Source organism: Notothenia rossii (assembly GCF_949606895.1).
Source record: "Notothenia rossii genome assembly, chromosome: 11".
NCBI lineage: Eukaryota > Metazoa > Chordata > Actinopteri > Perciformes > Nototheniidae > Notothenia > Notothenia rossii.
Window position 1 is genome coordinate 20,348,690 of NC_136910.1, and position 19,881 is coordinate 20,368,570.

Consider the following 19,881-nt stretch of genomic DNA (forward strand, 5'->3'; position numbering starts at 1 on the left):
GGAGGGGGTCGGTTTTATGGAGCACACCTGACGGACAGACTCCGCCCTCCCTCCGCCTCTACACTCAGATAATGTTGTTGGCACTTTAGTAGTGGCGCGGCATCCTGTTTTCGTGTGCCACACAGGCCACACATAAGAACAGACACAAAGTCCTTCATCACGTTTTGGCATTAATGCAATGGCAGACAGCTGAAAACCTGCCGCCTGACAACGCACAGTCTACAGGTAAGTGTTGCATTGTGCTGCTAACAAGCTAGCCCAAACAGGTGCAGGCTGGTTTTAACCTCAAATATAACGTTTATTCAAATAGATGTTGTAGCCGAAGTTAACCGTATTGTTCTTTATCTCGGTGTCATTTTAATTAAATTGTTTTCATCCCAAAGGAGTTTTAATGAGAAAAGGTGAGTAATTTTCTTCAGTTTCAGTATTACGTTTTGGCGCTGTTTGACAACACCTGTGTTAGCCTAGACTAGAGTTTAGGCTTTTAGAACTACCAGTAGTTAGTCCTTTCCACCCTCCGTTTACAGATAAACAAGAGACTCATGTTCCAGAGAAATAACATGAATGTATTATTACATCACATGATAAGCTCTTAGTGTTCTGTCTGTGGACTTGTATTTAACTCTAGTTATTTCAGCTCACAAGCTCTGTTAGTCACTCAATGAGCTGTAGTCAAATAACAACATTTTATACTAACATGTATTGTCAGCAATTTTGGTTATTCATTGAAATTAGTACACGTATAAATACATATACAAATATTCACTGATACAAGCTTCTATCTAGACTGTAATGATTTGATGATTTGTTTGTACTATGTGACAACTTAGCCCAGGGGTTCCCGAGGGGAGGTCGCGAGATGATTAAAAAAAATACAAGATAAATAATTAAAAATTAAAAAAGTATTATTATTATCCAGTGGTTTCCACATAATTTGATTCTATTTGTAGGGGCACCGCAAATAGACAAACTATAGCCAAGTAAAATAAACACCTAAATGTGTATTTTGTACATTTTCCTTCCAAAAGCCTGAAAGAAAACATGTTATGGAATCAAACTAGCACAACATCTCAAAATTGACCAGTGAATGAAAAACGATGTTTTTGCCTGCCGTGTCTCGCCTTAATGAGTGAGACATAACGATGTATGGGAAACACTGTTATTTGTATTACTATTATTAATAATGACGTGTGCATAGACCTTTTTCAGGGACGGACTGGCCATCTGTAGAATGTGTCTCCCCCCCGTTGACAACATAATGAGTTGATGAAGTGGTTATCAAACATAATTGTTAGTTGCAGCCTAACATCTGGGCCATTACTTTTATCTTTTTCTCTAGAGCTCCTAGAGACAAAGTTGTTCTACATGCCCACAATAGAAAAAACCACCTGACTGAGTTTCACGTCAAATGTAATTTAGTATCTGATTCTGTTAGTCCAAAACCCAACAATATTCAGTTTAATAAGAAATAAAACTGAGAAACCTCCAACTTGAAGATGTTTGAGATGTGGCTGGTTATTTTGATTGGTTAATTGATCAATTGTTGCAGCTGTAGTTTTGTGTGGAAACATTCTGCATCCTGATGAAATCTTTGTGCCTCTAAAACATGCATTCTGTGTTTGTATCTTTGATGGCATTTTAAATGGGGCTGAAGGATAGAAATGAATACAAATTCACTTATCATTAAGATCAATTATCAAATTCTTCTTGGTGTTCAACTTGGTAAATTTGAAACTGCAGTTGATACTCTTGTCTTGAGCAAGTATTTATGTTGGTGCTGCCTCAGTCAAACTACACACCTAGAGATGGCTTTTCGTGACAACAACAATTGCGTCAATGATAAAATGACTGATCACATGACAGACAATGCTACGATTAAAAACAACACTGTTGAGTCACACTATCGTTACTGAAAATAGACTTTGGTGGCACAGAGCCAGAGAAATATTACAAACCTGAATTCACACACACACACACACACACACACACACACACACACACACACACACACACACACACACACACACACACACACACACACACACACACACACACACACACACACACACACACACACACACACACACACACACACACACACACACACACACACACACACAGTGCGTGTTCAAGTTAATAGTGTGAACATTTGATTTGTCACTGTAGAATGGGAAATTCACAGACTGGAAATGTTTCAACATGACATAACAAGTGTTGCACATAGAATTTTTTTTATGAGAAAGTATGTCAATTGGATTAACTAGGACGATCACTTGGTGTTGTTGTCTGACAAACCTCTCGTGCAAATTAATATGTTATGGGTGTGGATTTATTAAGTTTAGAGCTGATATTACACGCAATTTAATAATACATCTCTCATACAACTTTCGTTCTCTCACATATTGCAGTGCTCTTAGAAATCCTTATCTTAGAAAAACACTTGCTGCAGTCACATGATCTAATGACGTACCCTGGGAGAAGGGCTGCAAAATTATTAAAAATTGAAATCTTAACATACACTTCTGCAAAATTCGAATATTTTGAACGCTAGTTATGTGTTAAAGAGGTCCTATTATGCTCATATACCTTTACTGTGACATGTCTCCATGCTTTAATGTTCAAAAAGCTTGTAGCATATCCCTCCGAAATATGGTCGTAGACTTTACTGATGATTTAAATGTTTATTGAAACTCCAGAGTCAACATAAGAGCTTGTGCCTCTTCGGGGGGTGCTAACATTTAACCATACACTTTATTATTCTCTTTCTCCGTCGTTATATATAGAAGATACTTTTCTCAGTCACGTTGTTTCTATAGCAACAACAACTTCCTGTCAACAACGTAAACTCGCCTTCAAAATAAAAGCATCTAAATAAAACAGGAATTTAACCTTAATTACATTTAAAATGCAATGAAAGAAACAAAAACAATGCAACATCCCCTTCAGTCTCACAGAACACAAATTGGGTTATTTACAAAGCTCTTATCATCTCATACTCCACCTCTTTTCACCCTCTGTCTGAAACCAAAGTCTGCTCTGATTGGTTAGCTGGCCGGCTCTGTTGTGATTGGTCCATCACTTAGAGATGTTCTCCCCCTTAGTATATCATGTACAATGTAATATCAGCTAGCCAATAGAATCGCAAGTGTTATGTAGCTATGTTACTGAAGTAAACAAAGGACTACAATGGAGGCGTTTCAGGAAAGAGGGGAGTGTGTGGGAAAGAAACTCCCTCTTTAGAGGAACTTGGGGATTTAAGCCTTCACAGACCATTTACATGCACAAAACACATTTATAAAATACTACAGGAAAATACATTTGCATAAAATGTTATATATTTTCCTAAAACTCCTACAAATATTCTTAGTTTCAACACTTATAATAGGTTGCTTATGTTAGAATATCATAGGTCTAATAATATGAATCTTCCTTCCCTCAGGTAACATGATGGAAGTGGCAGGTCCCTGGACAGAGGTGTTTGAGGGCTCGGAGATGAAGGACATGTCCGATGGAGCAGAAACGTTACTGGGGAGCTCCACCCTAACCCTGGCTCCTCTGGTACCTGAGTCTCCTTCCATACGGCGCTCCCAACCCATCCTGATCACCGTAATCAGGTACAGCCAGCAGCAGTGCACACAGGCAGAACGCATTACTCACTGGTTACTCAATATTAACGTGCATGCAGAAAGTGAGTCAATAGTCTTCTGAACTTGCGTATTGACCCAAGTATGTGACTCAACTTCAGGCCAAAAGTCCTCTGACGTGTACAGCAGTTTCTGGTAAGACAACTCAAGGAAGAGTATCGGGGCTAGGCATATGGAAAAGCATTGAAAGGAGGAACATCTTTTTTTCTATATGGCATTTCAAGGAAACCATTCCACTAGTGTTGGTACACATGCTTAAATGTGCCTTTGTTCTACACTTTTTGTGACTGATAAGAGATTTGTTTCTGTTTCACTTCCCTGTGTCTTACATAATAGCTTGTTACAACGTATTATCTAGTGACTGGCTTGTTCTCTGACAATATAACCAAATGCTGTATTTAGCCAATGCAAGCCAAGATAGGGAAGTGTTGTTACTCTCTGTCTGAAGTCCAAATACACAAAAGATCTCTTATGTGGACAAGTGCAAGCATTTGATTTTGAAACACACATATACCTTGAAGAGGCTGAAATTATTTAGTTTTTTCTTATTGTAAAAAAGAAATCAAAACAAAGAACCAAATCAAACATGTGTAAGCCTGTCTATTGACACTTGCTGAGTTGATCACCCCATCCCATTAGTTCCTCCTGAAGACATTAATCTGTAAAGGTGCAATCATCAATATTTTTAGCGTCGGTTTAATAAATTACAGTGTGTTGGACTCATATGGTGTTTCTCATTGATAAAACACTTGTCAGTAGATATTGTTTTGGTCTCCTCATGGGATTTGTAAACAATAAACACCACCACCACTTGTATAGCATGTGACTGTATGGTAAAATAATTTTCTTTGCAAATGATCTTGGCTGCTCCTGACCTTTTTTTGTGTTCTTTTTAACTTTGTTTCCAGGCCCAAAGGCTTAGAGCACTTCTCTTCCTCGATACCCAACCCCTTTCCAGAGCTGTGCAGCCCCTCCAAGTCTCCAGTGCTCAATAATTCCCTTCCACAACTGTCCAGTAACAAACATGTAAGTTCAAAGCCTTGTTGGCAAGCAAGTCTTTTGCATCTTTAATGGTTTTATATTTTCACACACTGCAGTGTGACTCAGGATTAAGATGTCTAAATAGTCTACATAAACGAGACGTTGCGAATACAAAACGCTGCAAGAAGATTAAATCACCCTGCAGACGGGCACAGTAAAAAGTTATGTACACATCTGGGACCGGAGCGTTGTTGAAAGTTGGCCAGCTGTCGCAGAGTTAGCTTACAACATCTGTGTGTGTTTCTTTTATTTGACTCCAATATCTAGCCAGCAAGTCACTACCTCTTCTGATGTTTTAAAGTATTGCTCCTTTGCTTCCATTACTTATGTGGGCTACTATTTATTAGTTTGACTTAAAGTGACCAGTTGTTTGAGGGAAATGCTGATCCTTTTTTTTTGTACTATATATTTGTGAGCTGTTTTTTAAAGATTCAAAGGTTTTCATGCAATGAATGGATGTCAAGAAAATAAGATAACGTCAGGTTTGATCCTCTCACATATATTTGTTTGGACAACTCACAGCTACAGTGTTAACCCCATCACACCTGCCTGTAAGCTCTGGCAGCTGGATCCCTTTAATGTGTCTGAACTTGCCTTCTAATAGTTCAGATGAAGTTCGGTTATGATTGTGACTGACAGGACGACCGTGTTGCCATGACTGCGCTGTCTTATTTTGACAAACATGCACTGCCAGAATAGACATGTCTAATGACAGCGGCGTGCCACACTGTCTCCTGTGTGTCACGAACAGAAATGGAAGAAAAAACATCGACTTTTATATATTGTTGTGTTACTTTAATCACGCTCATATGCCCCTGTATTATACAAGTGTATTCTTTAGTGGCGCCTATATTATTAAAATTCCCTGACATAATACAAAGGATACAAGAAGATGCTTACACAATAAGACTTCATTTAAGAATTACATGAGCAGTGCACTGCAAATATTGCACCGCAGGTAACACTAATGAATGAAATAAAATGTGAAATAATAATAAAGATTTTAAAAAAACAACAATCATTTAGTGAAATAAATATTTAAAATGTATATTCTCAGCTGTAATCTTGCTTTGATTTTCTCCGTGGTAAAGAAATGAACAACCATTTAATAATCATGCTTAATTGTAATGAATAAAGTTACCTACTGGGCTTATATTAAATACATTCACGTCCATCGCATCGCCTCCTGGCTTACAAAACATATTTATTTATCTCCACTGTTGTCTCATTCAGCTTTGTATGAAGCAAAGAAACTGTTCTGACTAAAAAGGAACATATGTTCTGCTTTTTAATAAAACCCCCTGGGGAGTCAAAGTGGACTGACCGGATATTGAACTGAAGGAATGTTCCTCCCCTGTAATCCTCCGGTTGATACTCAGCCATTATCAGTCCTGACGTCGGCACTCACACAACCAGTCAGGACTTGCTGATTGACGGCCGCAGGTTTCTGGTCGGGCAGGTTTGTTTTCCTAAAGCTTGCAGGATCCAGACATTGTGTCAGACAGCAGCACGCTCTGAGGAATATCCTGACCCACGAATAACCTGCACCCATTTCACCTCAGCAGCAGAAACACAGGCACTCAGCAAGCATGGCTGCCCCTATCATCTGGAAGGGACAGTTCTTAGAGTTATGAGCTCTCCTAACAATGTCCCTTTTTATAGCTTAGATTAGATGCAGTCTGTAGTCCCCACATGTTTGAAACACTCCACCATCGTTCCTGTCCCCAAAAAGACAAAAATCACTAGCCTCATTTACCGCCCAGTAGCACTCACCTCCATCATAATGAAGTGCTTTGAGCGGTTTGTCAAAACCTTCATCACCTCCTCCCTCCCTGACTCTCTGGACCCCCTGCAGTTTGCCTGCAGAGCAAACAGGTCCACAGACGACGCCATAGCCCTCACCATCCACACTGCCCTCTCACACCTTGACCAGAGGAAAACATATGTGAGAATGCTGTTCATTGATTACAGTTCAGCCTTCAACACCATTGTGCCCTCCAAGCTGGTCATCAAGCTAAGAAACCTCGGGCTCAAGAGCGCCCTCTGTGACTGGATCCTGAACTTCCTGATGGGCAGACCCCAGGCAGTGCGGGTGGGAAACATCACATCCTCCACCCTGATCCTCAACACCGGAGCCCCTCAAGGCTGCATGCTCAGCCCTCTCCTCTACTCCCTGTTCACTCACGACTGCATGGGCACACACAGCTCCAACACCATCGTGAAGTTTGCTGACGACATGACCGTCATCGGCCAGATCACAGATGGCAACGAGACCGCGTACCTGGTCGAAAACCTGACATCTTGGTGCCAGGATAACAACCTCCATCTCAACGTCAGCAAAACCAAGGAGCTGATTGTGGATTACAGGAAGCAGCAGAGAGAGGGTCACGCCCCATCGCCGTTAATTTGACTACAGTGGAGAGAGTCAGCAGCTTCAGGTTCCTCGGTGTCCACATCACCGAGGACCAGACATGGACTCATCACTGAGGACCTGACTCATCACTGAGGACCTGACATGGACTCATCACTGAGGACCAGACATGGACTCATCACTGAGGACCTGACTCATCACTAAGGACCTGACATGGACTCATCACTGAGGACCTGACTCATCACTAAGGACCTGACATGGACTCATCACTGAGGACCTGACATGGACTCATCACTGAGGACCAGACATGGACTCATCACTGAGGACCTGACTCATCACTAAGGACCTGACATGGACTCATCACTGAGGACCTGACTCATCACTAAGGACCTGACATGGACTCATCACTAAGGACCTGACATGGACTCATCACTGAGGACCTGACATGGACTCATCACTGAGGACCAGACATGGACTCATCACTGAGGACCTGAGTCATCACTAAGGATCTGACATGGACTCATCACTGAGGACCTGACATGGACTCTTTATACCACCACCATCACCAAGAAAGCTTGACAGCGGATCTTCTTCCTCCGCAGGCTGAGGAGGTTCAATATGGACTCCTGACCTTCTACAGGTGCACCATAGAGAGCATCCTGACCTTCTACAGGTGCACCATAGAGAGTATCCTGACTGGCTGCATCACGGCCTGGTACGGCAGCTGCACCGCCCTCAATCGTAAGGCTTTACAGAGGGTGGTGAAAACTGCACAGAACATCACCAGGACGGAGCTGCCATCCATGGAGGACCTTTACTCCCAGCGGCTCAGGAAGAAAGCCCTCCGGATTATAAAAGACCCCCATCACCCCTGCCACAAACTGTTCTGTCTGCTGCCGTCTGGCAGGCGTTACCGCAGCATCCGGACTAAAACCTCCAGATTCCGAGACAGTTTCATACCGCAGGCAATAACACTGCTAAACAACTGAACTGTTGAAACAACATCCATAACATTCATCTACTACTTAGTAATTATTTATCTATTTATCTAATATATCATTCCAATAACTTGCATATAGACTCTTATTGCACTATTTCACTTTTTTAAACTATTTTTCTTTTGTATTTACTATATTACTATTTACTTGCACTATATTTTTCTGTTTATCTGTGTTTTGTGTTGCAATGTTGGAGAAGCCTGTGACCTAAGAATTCCATCTGCATAACTACACTGTAGCTATGTTCGTATGACAAAATAAAGAACCTTGATCCTTGAACCATCCTGGTAAAGATAAGTTATTTAAAAAGCATCTAAAAACAAAAACAGTTGGGAACAGAGAAAATTACTTTAAAAAGGTTTTCTTAAGCAGGTTTATGGTATATTTCTATACCAACAACTAGGGCTACACAGTTAATCGATATTTAACTAAATCGCTTTATCAGCTTGTGCAATATAGCCTAAAAATCACATTCTGAAGGCTTGACACTTGTTTCTTTTTTAAATCACACCATGATCATTTTAATATATTTTCATAATCATAATTATTATAATGAGAATTATCATTCAAAAATGGTTGATCCCTGCACAATTGTAATACATATCGCAATTTCAGTATCAGTCAAAAATAATCGCAATTAGTTTGTTTTTCCATATTGTGCAGCCCTACCAACAACACCGAGACAAAGACAGTAACCAAGATTTCATCATTTTGCATTCAGTATAAAGTCATAGCTCACAACAGAAAAACATACAATTCCATGATTGGTTTTTGTTTTAGTTACATAATTAGTTACACATTTATTAAATTACTTTATTGGAAAAAAGCCAAGCGATTCCTCTCATTCTCTTAGTCTTAATCTTCGATGCATAAATATCACAAATTGTATCATCATAACATTTCTCTGGAGGGGGGCCTCCAAAGCTCAGTGTTACAGGGGCATTGGCCCCTGTTGCCCCCCCCTAGTACCGCTCATCTTCCGTCTCTCCGAGTAACAACCTGTTATGTAATTCCAGTTAACTTTATGACTTTATGACAGTTCTATCTAAAATTATGACAGGCTGTCTCTTTTCGGAGCCAGCGACTGTCTGCCTCTGCAGTGCAGTTGACAGATTATTGGCTTCCCATTTTGGTTTCCTGTCTCATGTTTTGAAGCATTGCCAAAGCCAGGTGTGAAAAGTGTTATCACTGTTATCAAGAATAACCCTGCTTTATCAAAAATAATTCAAACACTTTAATACATGAGATGACCTCTACACATGTCAACTAGCTGTTAAGTGACCAGTGTGATATAATTGAAGAAGATTTAGAATCTTTTGAAGTTACTTTACTATATGTCAGAAGGATCAAGTTAAATGTCATTTATTTCATAGTTATAGTTGGTCAACAGTTGCTTCGAATAGAAAACCTATCACCAGTTTATTTGAATATCGTCGAAACAACAATCATTTTGTGATATTGGATTTTCTTGTTGATGACCAATAAGTGATATGAAACTAGATATTCTCTAAGTCGATATGAGAGATCGCAATAAGTCTTTCCCTGGTTTTAATGGCTGAAGTACAGTTAATGAATGTCATTTTCTGAATGATCTAGCTGTTCAGATCTAATGATTATTTATCAAAATTCTCATTGTGCAATCATTTTTTCAAAAGCATCAATTGTCAACCAAACAATATCGACACAATATCAATATCAAGGTATTTGTCAAAAAATATATTTTGATAATTGATTTGTATTCATATGGCCCAACCCTAGCCTTACAATGAATGTATTTCTTGGCATGGCAACTTGAATTATGGGTTATTGCTTCCTTTACTCTAATGATCTGAATATATCTTCCTCCTTTCCCTCAGTTGGTGAAGGTGTACGGGGAGGACAGCCACAGCAGGTCGGTGTGGGTTTCTCGAGCAGCGACAGCCAGAGAGGTGTGTCACATGTTGGTGCAGACAGCTCACTGCAGCGACCAGGAGAACTGGGCTCTGCTGGAGCTCTATCCCACCCTGGGCCTGGGTACGACTGAGCTGTAGGATAGACATAAAGTTTAAAGGAATACTTCACCCACAACATGGCCATTTGTATACCAATTACTCACCCTGGGTTAGTTTGAATTCATTAAGAAAATGTAAGATAACAGGTTCTTGCATACCTCCATGGTTGGCTGAGAATCAAAAAACGTAATGAATTGAAGTTGGTGAAACCCAACAACATCAAAACAACATATCTCACAATACTCTTGCAGTTTAATCCAAGTCTTCAGTTCTTCCTGAACACATGATTTCCTTATTTTAAAACAATATCTTTATTGAGTTTTTTTACGTATTTTTGACAAATGAGTGACAAACTAGTGACACTCACAAATACAGACAATACTGAAATGACACAGGCTCAAGTCAGTCAGTTATTAATGTATAATATATACAAATTCCACTTACTTTATACTTTTGACGGAAAAATCTAAATAAATCTAATGAAAAGAATAGTAAAAAGACAAACATAAAACTATTATACCGGCTTTGTACTTTGGTGTTGAAGACAGTTTAATAAGAGATACCATACTTTTTCAAATTATTTTTAAATAATGAATGTAATTAATTGACACCAGTTTAAATAGTGAGATTTTAGAGGGACCCTATTATGCTCATATGCCCAAAAATGAGTGTTACCAAGTGATGTCATTGTGTTACGGAAGAAAAAAAGGAAGAGTCCAGTGGATGTGTTTCAGGCAGGTGGGGAGTGTGAAATACTTAATTACCTTCAAAGAATAAAGGTAAAATGGGGTGAGTAATTGATATACATATAGTTATACTTTTTTGGGGTGAACTATTCCTCTCCTAAATGGTAAAGAATACTTTATGAAATGTTCTCCTGTCTACTCAGAGAGATGCCTGGAGGACCACGAGGTGGTGGTGGAGGTTCAGGCCACCTGGTCTCTCAAAGGCGACACAAGGCTTGTTTTCTGCAAGAACTACGCCAAGTACGAGTTCTTCAGGAAGCCAGTGGTAAGCAGCACACAGCCTTTTTTTAAAGCTCAAAATGTAACAATGCAACTCTGAGAATAGAATACAAAATACAAGAGGGAACACATTTACATCACTTGCTTTTATATAACTACTAAAAAACAAAGTCCTTGGCGGGTTGCGTGCTGCCGCAGACAGGCTTATTTCATGTCTCAGGTATTTCATGACATCAGATCTGCTCTGTGAGCCTGTGCTCTTAAACAAAGGTGACACTTGAAATTAAAAACTGGTTTTGATGATCCTCCCACTGGTGTTTCTTTAGAGTATGCCTCACTGCCTCCAAAGGCATTAAAGTGAATTTTTAATCATGGACTCACTGCATTTCAATCATAAATTGTGTCCTACACTGTGACCATGTGTCATGGAGCAATGCATACCACAGGATACAAGTCATTCATAGCTGTAAATTATTTAACTATTTTTAATATTAAATCATCTTGATTTTCTTGATTCATCAATTGATTGCCAGTCTAGCTGGACATTTCTAAGTGGTTGCCGAATCACAACCAAGCCGTCCAGCTAACCAATCAGAGCAGACTGGGCTCTGGTTTCAGACAGAGGGTGAAAAGAGGTAGGTAGTATGGCAGTAGGAGAAAAATAAAGAGCTTTTTGAACATTAAAGCATGGAGACATGTCACAGTAAAGGCACAAAATACAATAATAACCTGAAAATGAGCACAATGTCCTCTTAAAGCTCTACAGTCATTTCAACACATCCAGGTGCATACAGTATGCAAACAAAGACACCAAAACGACCTTGTGTTTCACTCCGAGCACATTTGAAATGTGACACCTGTTGGTTTTGTGCACAGGTGGCTAACAATGCATGGCTGATCATTTATTTAAGGCTTTGTCCGAACTGTATGTAATGATGTTTCATCAGGTTTCCAACAAAGGAGCATGTGTTTAATCTGCATTTCCAGGATAATCACTGTCAAAAGCAGAATCCTGCAGCTTCCTTGTCTTTCAATGAGGGTTTTATGATGACATCCTTCTGCTTCCTTTCTCAGCTCTTCTTCCCAGAGACTATGATCTCAGACAGCGCTGATGTCACCAAGGACATGACGTCCTCAGAGCTCATTCAGGTAAACCTGCTGAAATCACACAGATTCATGTAGAAACACTGGTAATCATCAGTGGACCTGTCTGCTTAAAGTTTGTTTTAATTATATTTATTCAGACACAAAGGCTGGTAAAGCAAAGGTATCTATTTTTAAATAAGTTCTATAAATTGCCATATTTATTTATTCATTAAAAGTGTGATAACTTAACTGAATATGTATTCAGCTTCATTTTATTTTACAGAACACTGCCTAGAAAATTATTTTTGTATTAGTCTTTTCTTCTTTAAAATATAAGAATATTACAAAAAAGAGTTTTGGCTAACTAAAAAATATCTGTTTACAGAGGTATAAAAGAAAGACACATCGTAACATTCTCTGTGCTCGGGACGGATCGTTTTTGGCCATTTTTAGAAGAATAAATCAATAACAAAAAATGACTCAATATATTTTCTGTTTCAACCCTTGATGGGTTCAAACTGTTTATCATGCCAATTTTGTTTCCCTACACACACATATCGGACAAATATTATCGTTTACCAAAAACAAGGTCCTCTTGCATGATCAAAAATTAGGAAATAATTTATTTTCATGTAAAAAACTAAATCAAGGGCATATATTTTGAAATAATTGTTTTGCAACAGTTTATTTCTATATCATAAAATATTGTGTTCATACATTTTTATGAACACAATCTTCCTTTTTCATACATAATTCTTTGTGCATTACGAGCCTGAGAACAACGGCAGCTCACTGTTCTGATCCCTTGTGTTCCTCAGAACCTGCTGAAGTCCGGGACGTGTCCGGAGATTCAGGGCTTCCTGCAGGTCAAAGAGCCCAGTCGTAAGGCCTGGAAGAAGGTCTACTTTTTCCTCCGCCGCTCCGGGCTCTACTGCTCCACCAAAGGCTCCTCCAAGGTCAGAGTTAAACATTATGAATAAATAAGCGCAGACTAAATGGATAAATGACACTTTTTTTATAAAAGAAAATCTCTTTAAATCTATGAAAACCCACAACCCGGCCATTCATCATAGTCTGAAACAAAGGACAAATCATGTGAGAGGAACACTTCTATCAGCAACTTAATTAAAATTATAAAAAAAACATGTTCCATTTATTTTCGCTGATATTGCAATTTCAATATGCTGAATTTTCAGCATATTGAATATATATTCAATATTATTATTTGAAGGCCGGGATATCTTTGCATCTCTACAATATTGCATTCAAGTGGTATTTTAACACATGTTTAACCTTGATCAAATATTGTGCTTCCTTTGATTTGGGAATTGTACTAGTCCATATTGCCATTTCAATAACATTTGGATCAAACAGGAGCCTCGCCACCTTCAGTATGTTGCTGATCTGGACGATCTGAACGTGTACACAGTGGTGAACAGCCGTAAACTGTACGGAGCGCCTACAGACTTCACCTTCTGCATCAAGGTAAACACTTCAGAGAGATGGGATTTTAGATGTCTAACAACTGCCTCTGCTTGGTCACATTTCTCATAAAGAATGTAGAATATCAACTGTTCAAAATTTAAATTATCAAATGGACTTAGCATTTAATGACAATTGTGAAAACTAAATCTCAAAGGAGCTGTGTGTACTATGTGTGTGTGTGTCTGTACAGCCCTCCAAGAACCCTGTGCGCACTCAGGACCTGAAGATCCTGTGTGCTGAGAACGAACAGACTCGAACGTGCTGGACATCTGCTTTCAGACTCTTCAAGGTTTCCTGTCTTTTTCCTTTTCCTTTTTCCTTTTTCATTTACTTAAGTATATGGGAAAAAACAGCTGGTTACATAATACAATTTGGTAGAACATCATCCTTGAGTATAGCAGTAACCTTTATTTTGTGTGTGCGCAGTATGGGAAGCAGCTTCAGTGCAACTACCAGTTATCCAAGTCGGCCCCGAAAATCCTGGAAGGAAGCAAACTCACAGAAGCCAAAGTGAGATCATCAGACATGTCACATGATATGATTAAGAGGAGAAATCATTGTGTAGTGTCGTCTCACATTTCTCTTCTCACACACGCTGCTTGTTTCTCTGTGTGAGCAGTCAAAGTCCGAGGCGAGCCTGGTGGCCATGGACTTCTCGGGCAAGGCCGGCGGGCGGGTCATCGAGAACCCAACGGAGGCCCAGAGTGCAGAGAGGGAGGAGGGGCAAGCCTGGAGGGTGAGGACATGAGGGGAGGGTCATGGCTGCTGAGCGGGAACAATACAAACAGTTCAACTCTTGCATTTTTATGCAAGAGTTGGCAGGCATCACATGGTAACTTACTTCCTATAAACATATTTTTCACCATATGATAAAACTGGTGGAATATATCAGAGGTTGCAGTTCTATATTTCTATATTTTGAGAGGAGGCATGTACTAGATGGTGTGGGAAAAAATCTTTTTCCGACCCTACTCAGGTATTTTGATCACAGGCTGACTCTCTCTGATTCTTTGTTGCAGGCTTTGAATTTTTTAAAGAAAGAAAAAAAGTCAACATTTATCTAATATACAAAATAGTTTCATGATTCTTCTATGACAGTATAGTGTTTAAATATTGGATTGTGGACAAACCAACACAGACTTTTGAAGTTGTCATTCTGGGCTTTGGGAAAATATTTCCCCCTTTTTCTGAAATGTTATAGACCAAACAACGGATTGATTATAGAGAATGAAATCATGTAGGATTGTTTAAAAAGCTAAAATGTAAGGATGTAGAAAACATCCACAAATATCTGAATGTGATTTTTTTTCTTCCACTGGTGCAGAGGAGAGAAGCCCTGAGGTGCAGTCTGCCCAACTCCAACGCCGCCGCCAGACCGTCCTGTAAGTCCACATGAGAGGACAATACATCACACCTGTGGAATGTGAAATACATGTCCCCTCTCACTTTTCTGATGTTTACCGTCTTTTTGTCTGTCTGTAGCCATCCATAAGTCCCAGCCGTGGTTTCATGGTGGCATCTCCAGAAAGGAAACGCAGCGGCTGATAGAGAAGCAGGGCCTGGTGGACGGGTGAGTGGAGAGACTGCAGGGGAGACCCTTTTACTAAACCCTGTGTGGTCTCAAAAACTCTCTTATGGAACCAAAACCCAAGTTGAATTCATTTCATCTCTGCCCAGTGTAAACCTAGAGGTAGATAGTGTGTTTGATTGGGTGTGTCTGTCTGTTTGCAGTTGTTTATTTATTTAGTCATTTATTCTGAATACTAATTACACATTGTTTGTGCTGATTAATGACTGCATGCTGAAGATTAAATAGATTCACAGGCTTTATTGATCTCAGGCAGGATTCAAACCTGTATCCACCACAGCAGGGACTTGGATTGGGCTTAAATTGGGCTGCATCTATACCCACTGATCTTTACAGTGGCCCTGCAGGTCATTTTTGTCGTTGCTCAAATAGTGACAGCCGTACAAAAGTTTGGTCTCATTTTCAAAAGAAATATCAGTAGAATACACTATAACTGAAACACTAAATGTAGTTATGTTACAAGACTAATACATCCAGTTTGATTATAAGGGAGCTGGGAGGGAGAATAGATTGATGCTCTATATACATTTGGATAAGTCACTTAATATACTATTATGTCATACACGGTTAACACTTGCACAGTGTTTGAATTTCAACCAAGTAGCGCTGTTTAGAATCCTAAACAGCTGCTGTGCCCTCACAGGAAGTGATGTTCCCGGTTGTTAGCTAGCAAGTTAGCTTGACATTTTTTTGATCACGGTACATACTGTACTACTCAATCAACTAAATTAAATAAACAGTGGCTTCATTATACAAAAGTACAGTGGTACGTTAATTAAAATGTGAAGTGAAGGTGAGAAGTGTTCCGTGTTGCCGTACTTCTCAGTGTTAACATACTTATGCACTCACTAAGAATGTGAATTAGGACAGAGTATGAGATTTCATTCCTTAATGGGAGGGTAGAGGGAGACGCCTGGTTGTTGTCTTTACTGCACTGAGTGACCTTTTCTAGTTTTACGTAATAAACCCGGACCAGTGTATTAAAGTAAGTTAGTATCTGAACTGTTTCTCTGCACGTGTGTTTCTGTGTAGGATGTTCCTGATCCGTGAGAGCCAGCAGCACGCCCAGTGCTTCGTCCTCTCGCTGTGCTACAAGCTAAAGACCAAACATTACCTGGTGATCCCTGTGAGTTCCCCTCAAAGAAACTCCATTCTACTACAGATACAACACATTTGTATTTGCAATTACAAAGTGTGTTAAATATGTACTTTATTATAATTGTCTTTGTATTATCTGCAGTGCGAGGAGGGAGGCAGGAAGTACTTCACCATGGACGACGGGCTGACTCTCTTCATAGACCTCCTGCAGCTGGTGGAGTTCCACCAAATCAACAAGGGCATCCTCCCAGTGTGCCTCAAACACCCCTGCGTCTGTGTAGCGCTGTGACACCCTTTACAGCTCCTGACCTCTGCCCTGTTGATCCTTTTATATTACCTCGACCTCAAAAGCATGTTTGTCAGTCTTTGGATTTTATTGACCCTATAAGCACAGCTGATAAAGAGCAGACTGTTGGTACAGCAGTACCTGTGTGATAACGCTATCAGGTTTCTAAGACTCCTGGGGAGCCCCCCCTCCTCTCTTTAGTTTTTAAATCATTCCAGCTACACATCCAGACAGTGGTTCGTTTTTTATTTTAGTGCACTTTGATTCAGATCCACGTGATGAGAGGTGTGAGGGCATGCAGGAGGACGTTTTATTGGAGGACTGAGAGAATGTGGCCACCAGAGGGCACTCCGAGTCAACACTCAGAAGAGGAACTCGTATTTTTCAGCCATGCAGTGTAAGACATGTATTTTTTGGAGTGTTGTAATCATGAACATGCCCCAGGTTGCAATGATGTAGCATGTCAATTTTCACTCCACTGACTCTGTGAAGTTTTGGACTGTAACTTTCTTGTTGGTGCCTTAAAAACAATCTGATGTTTTAATTAGAACAAACTTTAAGTACTTTCAATGCTACGTTTGCACAATGGTGGTGAAGGGGACAGCAGTTTCTTGTGTTTAAACAACCAAATATATAACATGGAAGGGTTTTATCAGGGTGTTTTTTACCACCGGAGAAAGCTTTAATTAAGACTTTATGACGGCGCTTTATTTTAGATGGATATATCTTAATATTTTTTAGGACGTTTCTTTTTTGGTGTTTGATATTGGCTAAAAAGGTGAGCAAGTTTAACCTTTTAAAGTCTTATTAGCATAAAATAGTCGGCAAAGCGGAAGTCTAGACAAACATAGAATAAAGTTAGCAGTTAGCAGTGATTTTCATATATTTAATATCTAATTACTGATTTATTGCCAGTTAACTCCTTCCAGCAGTAAAATCCAGCATTTCTGACCTTTTTGTTGATTGGTGGTTGTTTGATCATATTTTCTTTTACTTTAAATATTTGCACTTACTGTTTGCTTTTTATAATGAAGGTCCATTTCTTAGCCTGTCTACAAAGATATGCATTATTATTATAATTCATCTAGTACTAGGCTTACTGTTTTCACCCTTTTTTGTCTTAAATCAAAAGTTAGTTTTATACACTTTGAATGTTTGTGCCTTTTTCAGACCTGTTTTATATGTTAAATAAATATTTTTTCTTAAATTGTAAATATTGTCTATTGTTTTAACTCTAAACCAAGACTATTTATAGGACTAGAATCAGGCCAGCAGTTTTGATTGAACGTAACTTATAGTTCAAGGTTACATTTGGAAAAATACAAAAACGTAAAATCTGCAACTGAAAAATACACCTTGAATGACTAATTATGTGAAAGAATGTTTAAAAGGGAAAACACATTCACAAGAGTGTCAGAAACGAATCATTAATTGAACCTTAAAATGATCCAACACTATTTAGTGTGAATACATTGCTGTATAATTCAAATAATTCAGTACTATAAACTGGAACTCTCCATAGTTTTTCAAAACTACTGGCTGGGGAATCTGTCCATAGTCAACCCCTCTAAACTTCTAAGATGGTTTTATTCATTATGGAAATGTGTGATGTTTTTTCTTTATTCCTCTCCCTAAATACAAAAGACTAAATACACGTTAATGCCCTGTGCACTTACTGTATATATATATATATATATATATATATATATATATATATATATATATATATTTAAAGTTACTGTATATCATTTACATGCTCAAGTAAGAATACCCTAAAACTACTGGTACCTGTGTTGAGTTCCATTTCACCAATACATTATCTTAACAGTACTGCTCTTTCTGGTTCAAAGAAGATCATTATAAACCATTATCAGCCTAAAACCAGAATAACTGAAAAAAAAGCTGGCCTGCTTCCTGGCGATCTGATTGGTGGAGCCACATAAAAGGCAGCCGGAGGTTACAGTGTCCTGGCAGTGTTCACAGAACCTCTGCTGGAGGCACAGAGCCTGCACCACAGCTTCCCAAGCTAAAGAGCTGATGTCTCTGTCGCTGACCTACTCTCTGTGTGTGTGTGTGTGTGTGTGTGTGTGTGTGTGTGTGTGTGTGTGTGTGTGTGTGTGTGTGTGTGTGTGTGTGTGTGTGTGTGTGTGTGTGGCTAAATACCAGTGTGCTTGGTAACCCTTACTCTTCACTGCAGACCTTCTCTTAAGAGGGGTTGCTATGGAAACACTTTGTCCTGAATGGCCAGGTAAATTAAGGGGGGTGAAATGAAGACGGACAGAAGGGATATAGGTCAGGAAGCTTTGAAATATGCAGTGAAATGAAGGATGTATGATCACTGTGGATATCAGCCTTTTCTGTTCAAAGTGGGATACATTCTACACTGTGGGTTTGTCATTTTGTAGGTTGCAATTTTCTGATAATATATCTACTTAGACTTCCAAACTGATATATAACATTTTCTCGCTTATCCATATCTGTATATATTGTAGCGTTCACAGATGGAGTCGGAAACAGGCTTCTAGTTATTAGGCTTTAATAACTCTTATTTTCTTTGAAGATCACAGGTACAGATATCGCTTGCAGGTTCAACCTCACACTCTCTTAAGCTCTCACACACACACCTTTATAACCCAGACTACGTCACCACTTCCCGCCCTCCCCCGTCTGCTCCCCCAACCACAGGCCCGCCCTCAACCAGTATCACGGTACAGCTCTATGATTGGCAGAGAGACGGGGGATACCTGAGTGACACCCTCAGCATCCTATCAGGGTCGCTACAATACCCCCCCACTACAAAGTTCCTCGCCCCCAAGGAACAAACAAAACTCAGCACAAACACAACAACCACGCACTGAACTTGACTAGGAAGGTCTGGGTGGACTACCATCCCTTCCAGTGGGACCAGGGCGCATTCTTGCCCTCTACTATAAATAACGGTCTCACTACAAAAACTCTACTAACACACAAAGTCTCTGAAACGACCCGGGGGTCGTGACTGCCTTCTCGGCAGGGGGACTTGGGTAGCCGGTTCCGGCCCAGGCGGGGAAAGGGGAAAGAAAATGGGGGGACACTCCGTCCCTGATGAGGCACTGCTGTTCCGCTCGCCGGGGGACCGGCGTGAAGATGTTGCAGGGCCGGCTGTTGGCCCCAGTGTTCCTTGGGCCTGTGGGGAAGCGACTCCTCGGTACGGAGCCAACCTGTCTCTGTGGAGAACCACTTTTCTCCCCCTTGATGGCAGCTGCACCCTGTAAACCACCTCCCCCACCCTCTCCAGTACTCTGCAAGGCCCCACCCACTGGCTGTCCAGTTTTGGGCACCGGCCCTT

General features: G+C 40.0%; 1 protein-coding gene across 1 annotated transcript; it reads left to right on the forward strand.

Moving 5' to 3' along the window:
- On the forward strand, window positions 1-17,767 carry grb7 (growth factor receptor bound protein 7). The gene is made up of 15 exons (XM_079657416.1): window positions 1-225; window positions 3,440-3,614; window positions 4,553-4,670; window positions 9,911-10,067; window positions 10,935-11,056; window positions 12,085-12,159; window positions 12,915-13,052; window positions 13,471-13,581; window positions 13,772-13,870; window positions 14,008-14,091; window positions 14,201-14,317; window positions 14,906-14,963; window positions 15,064-15,151; window positions 16,202-16,295; window positions 16,410-17,767. The coding sequence occupies exons 1-15, from the start codon at window positions 174-176 to the stop codon at window positions 16,554-16,556; spliced, it is 1,635 nt and encodes a 544-aa protein (XP_079513542.1). The 5' UTR covers window positions 1-173; the 3' UTR covers window positions 16,557-17,767.
- Window positions 17,768-19,881: the final 2,114 nt, after the last annotated feature.

Bases quoted from the DNA above. Each gene is read 5' to 3' on its own strand.
- grb7 (XM_079657416.1), top strand. From the start codon at position 174: ATGCAATGGCAGACAGCTGAAAACCTGCCGCCTGACAACGCACAGTCT. The intron at 4,671-9,910 runs GTAAGTTCAAAG...CCTTTCCCTCAG, and splicing joins AACTGTCCAGTAACAAACAT to TTGGTGAAGGTGTACGGGGA. The intron at 14,318-14,905 runs GTGAGGACATGA...CCACTGGTGCAG, and splicing joins AGGAGGGGCAAGCCTGGAGG to AGGAGAGAAGCCCTGAGGTG.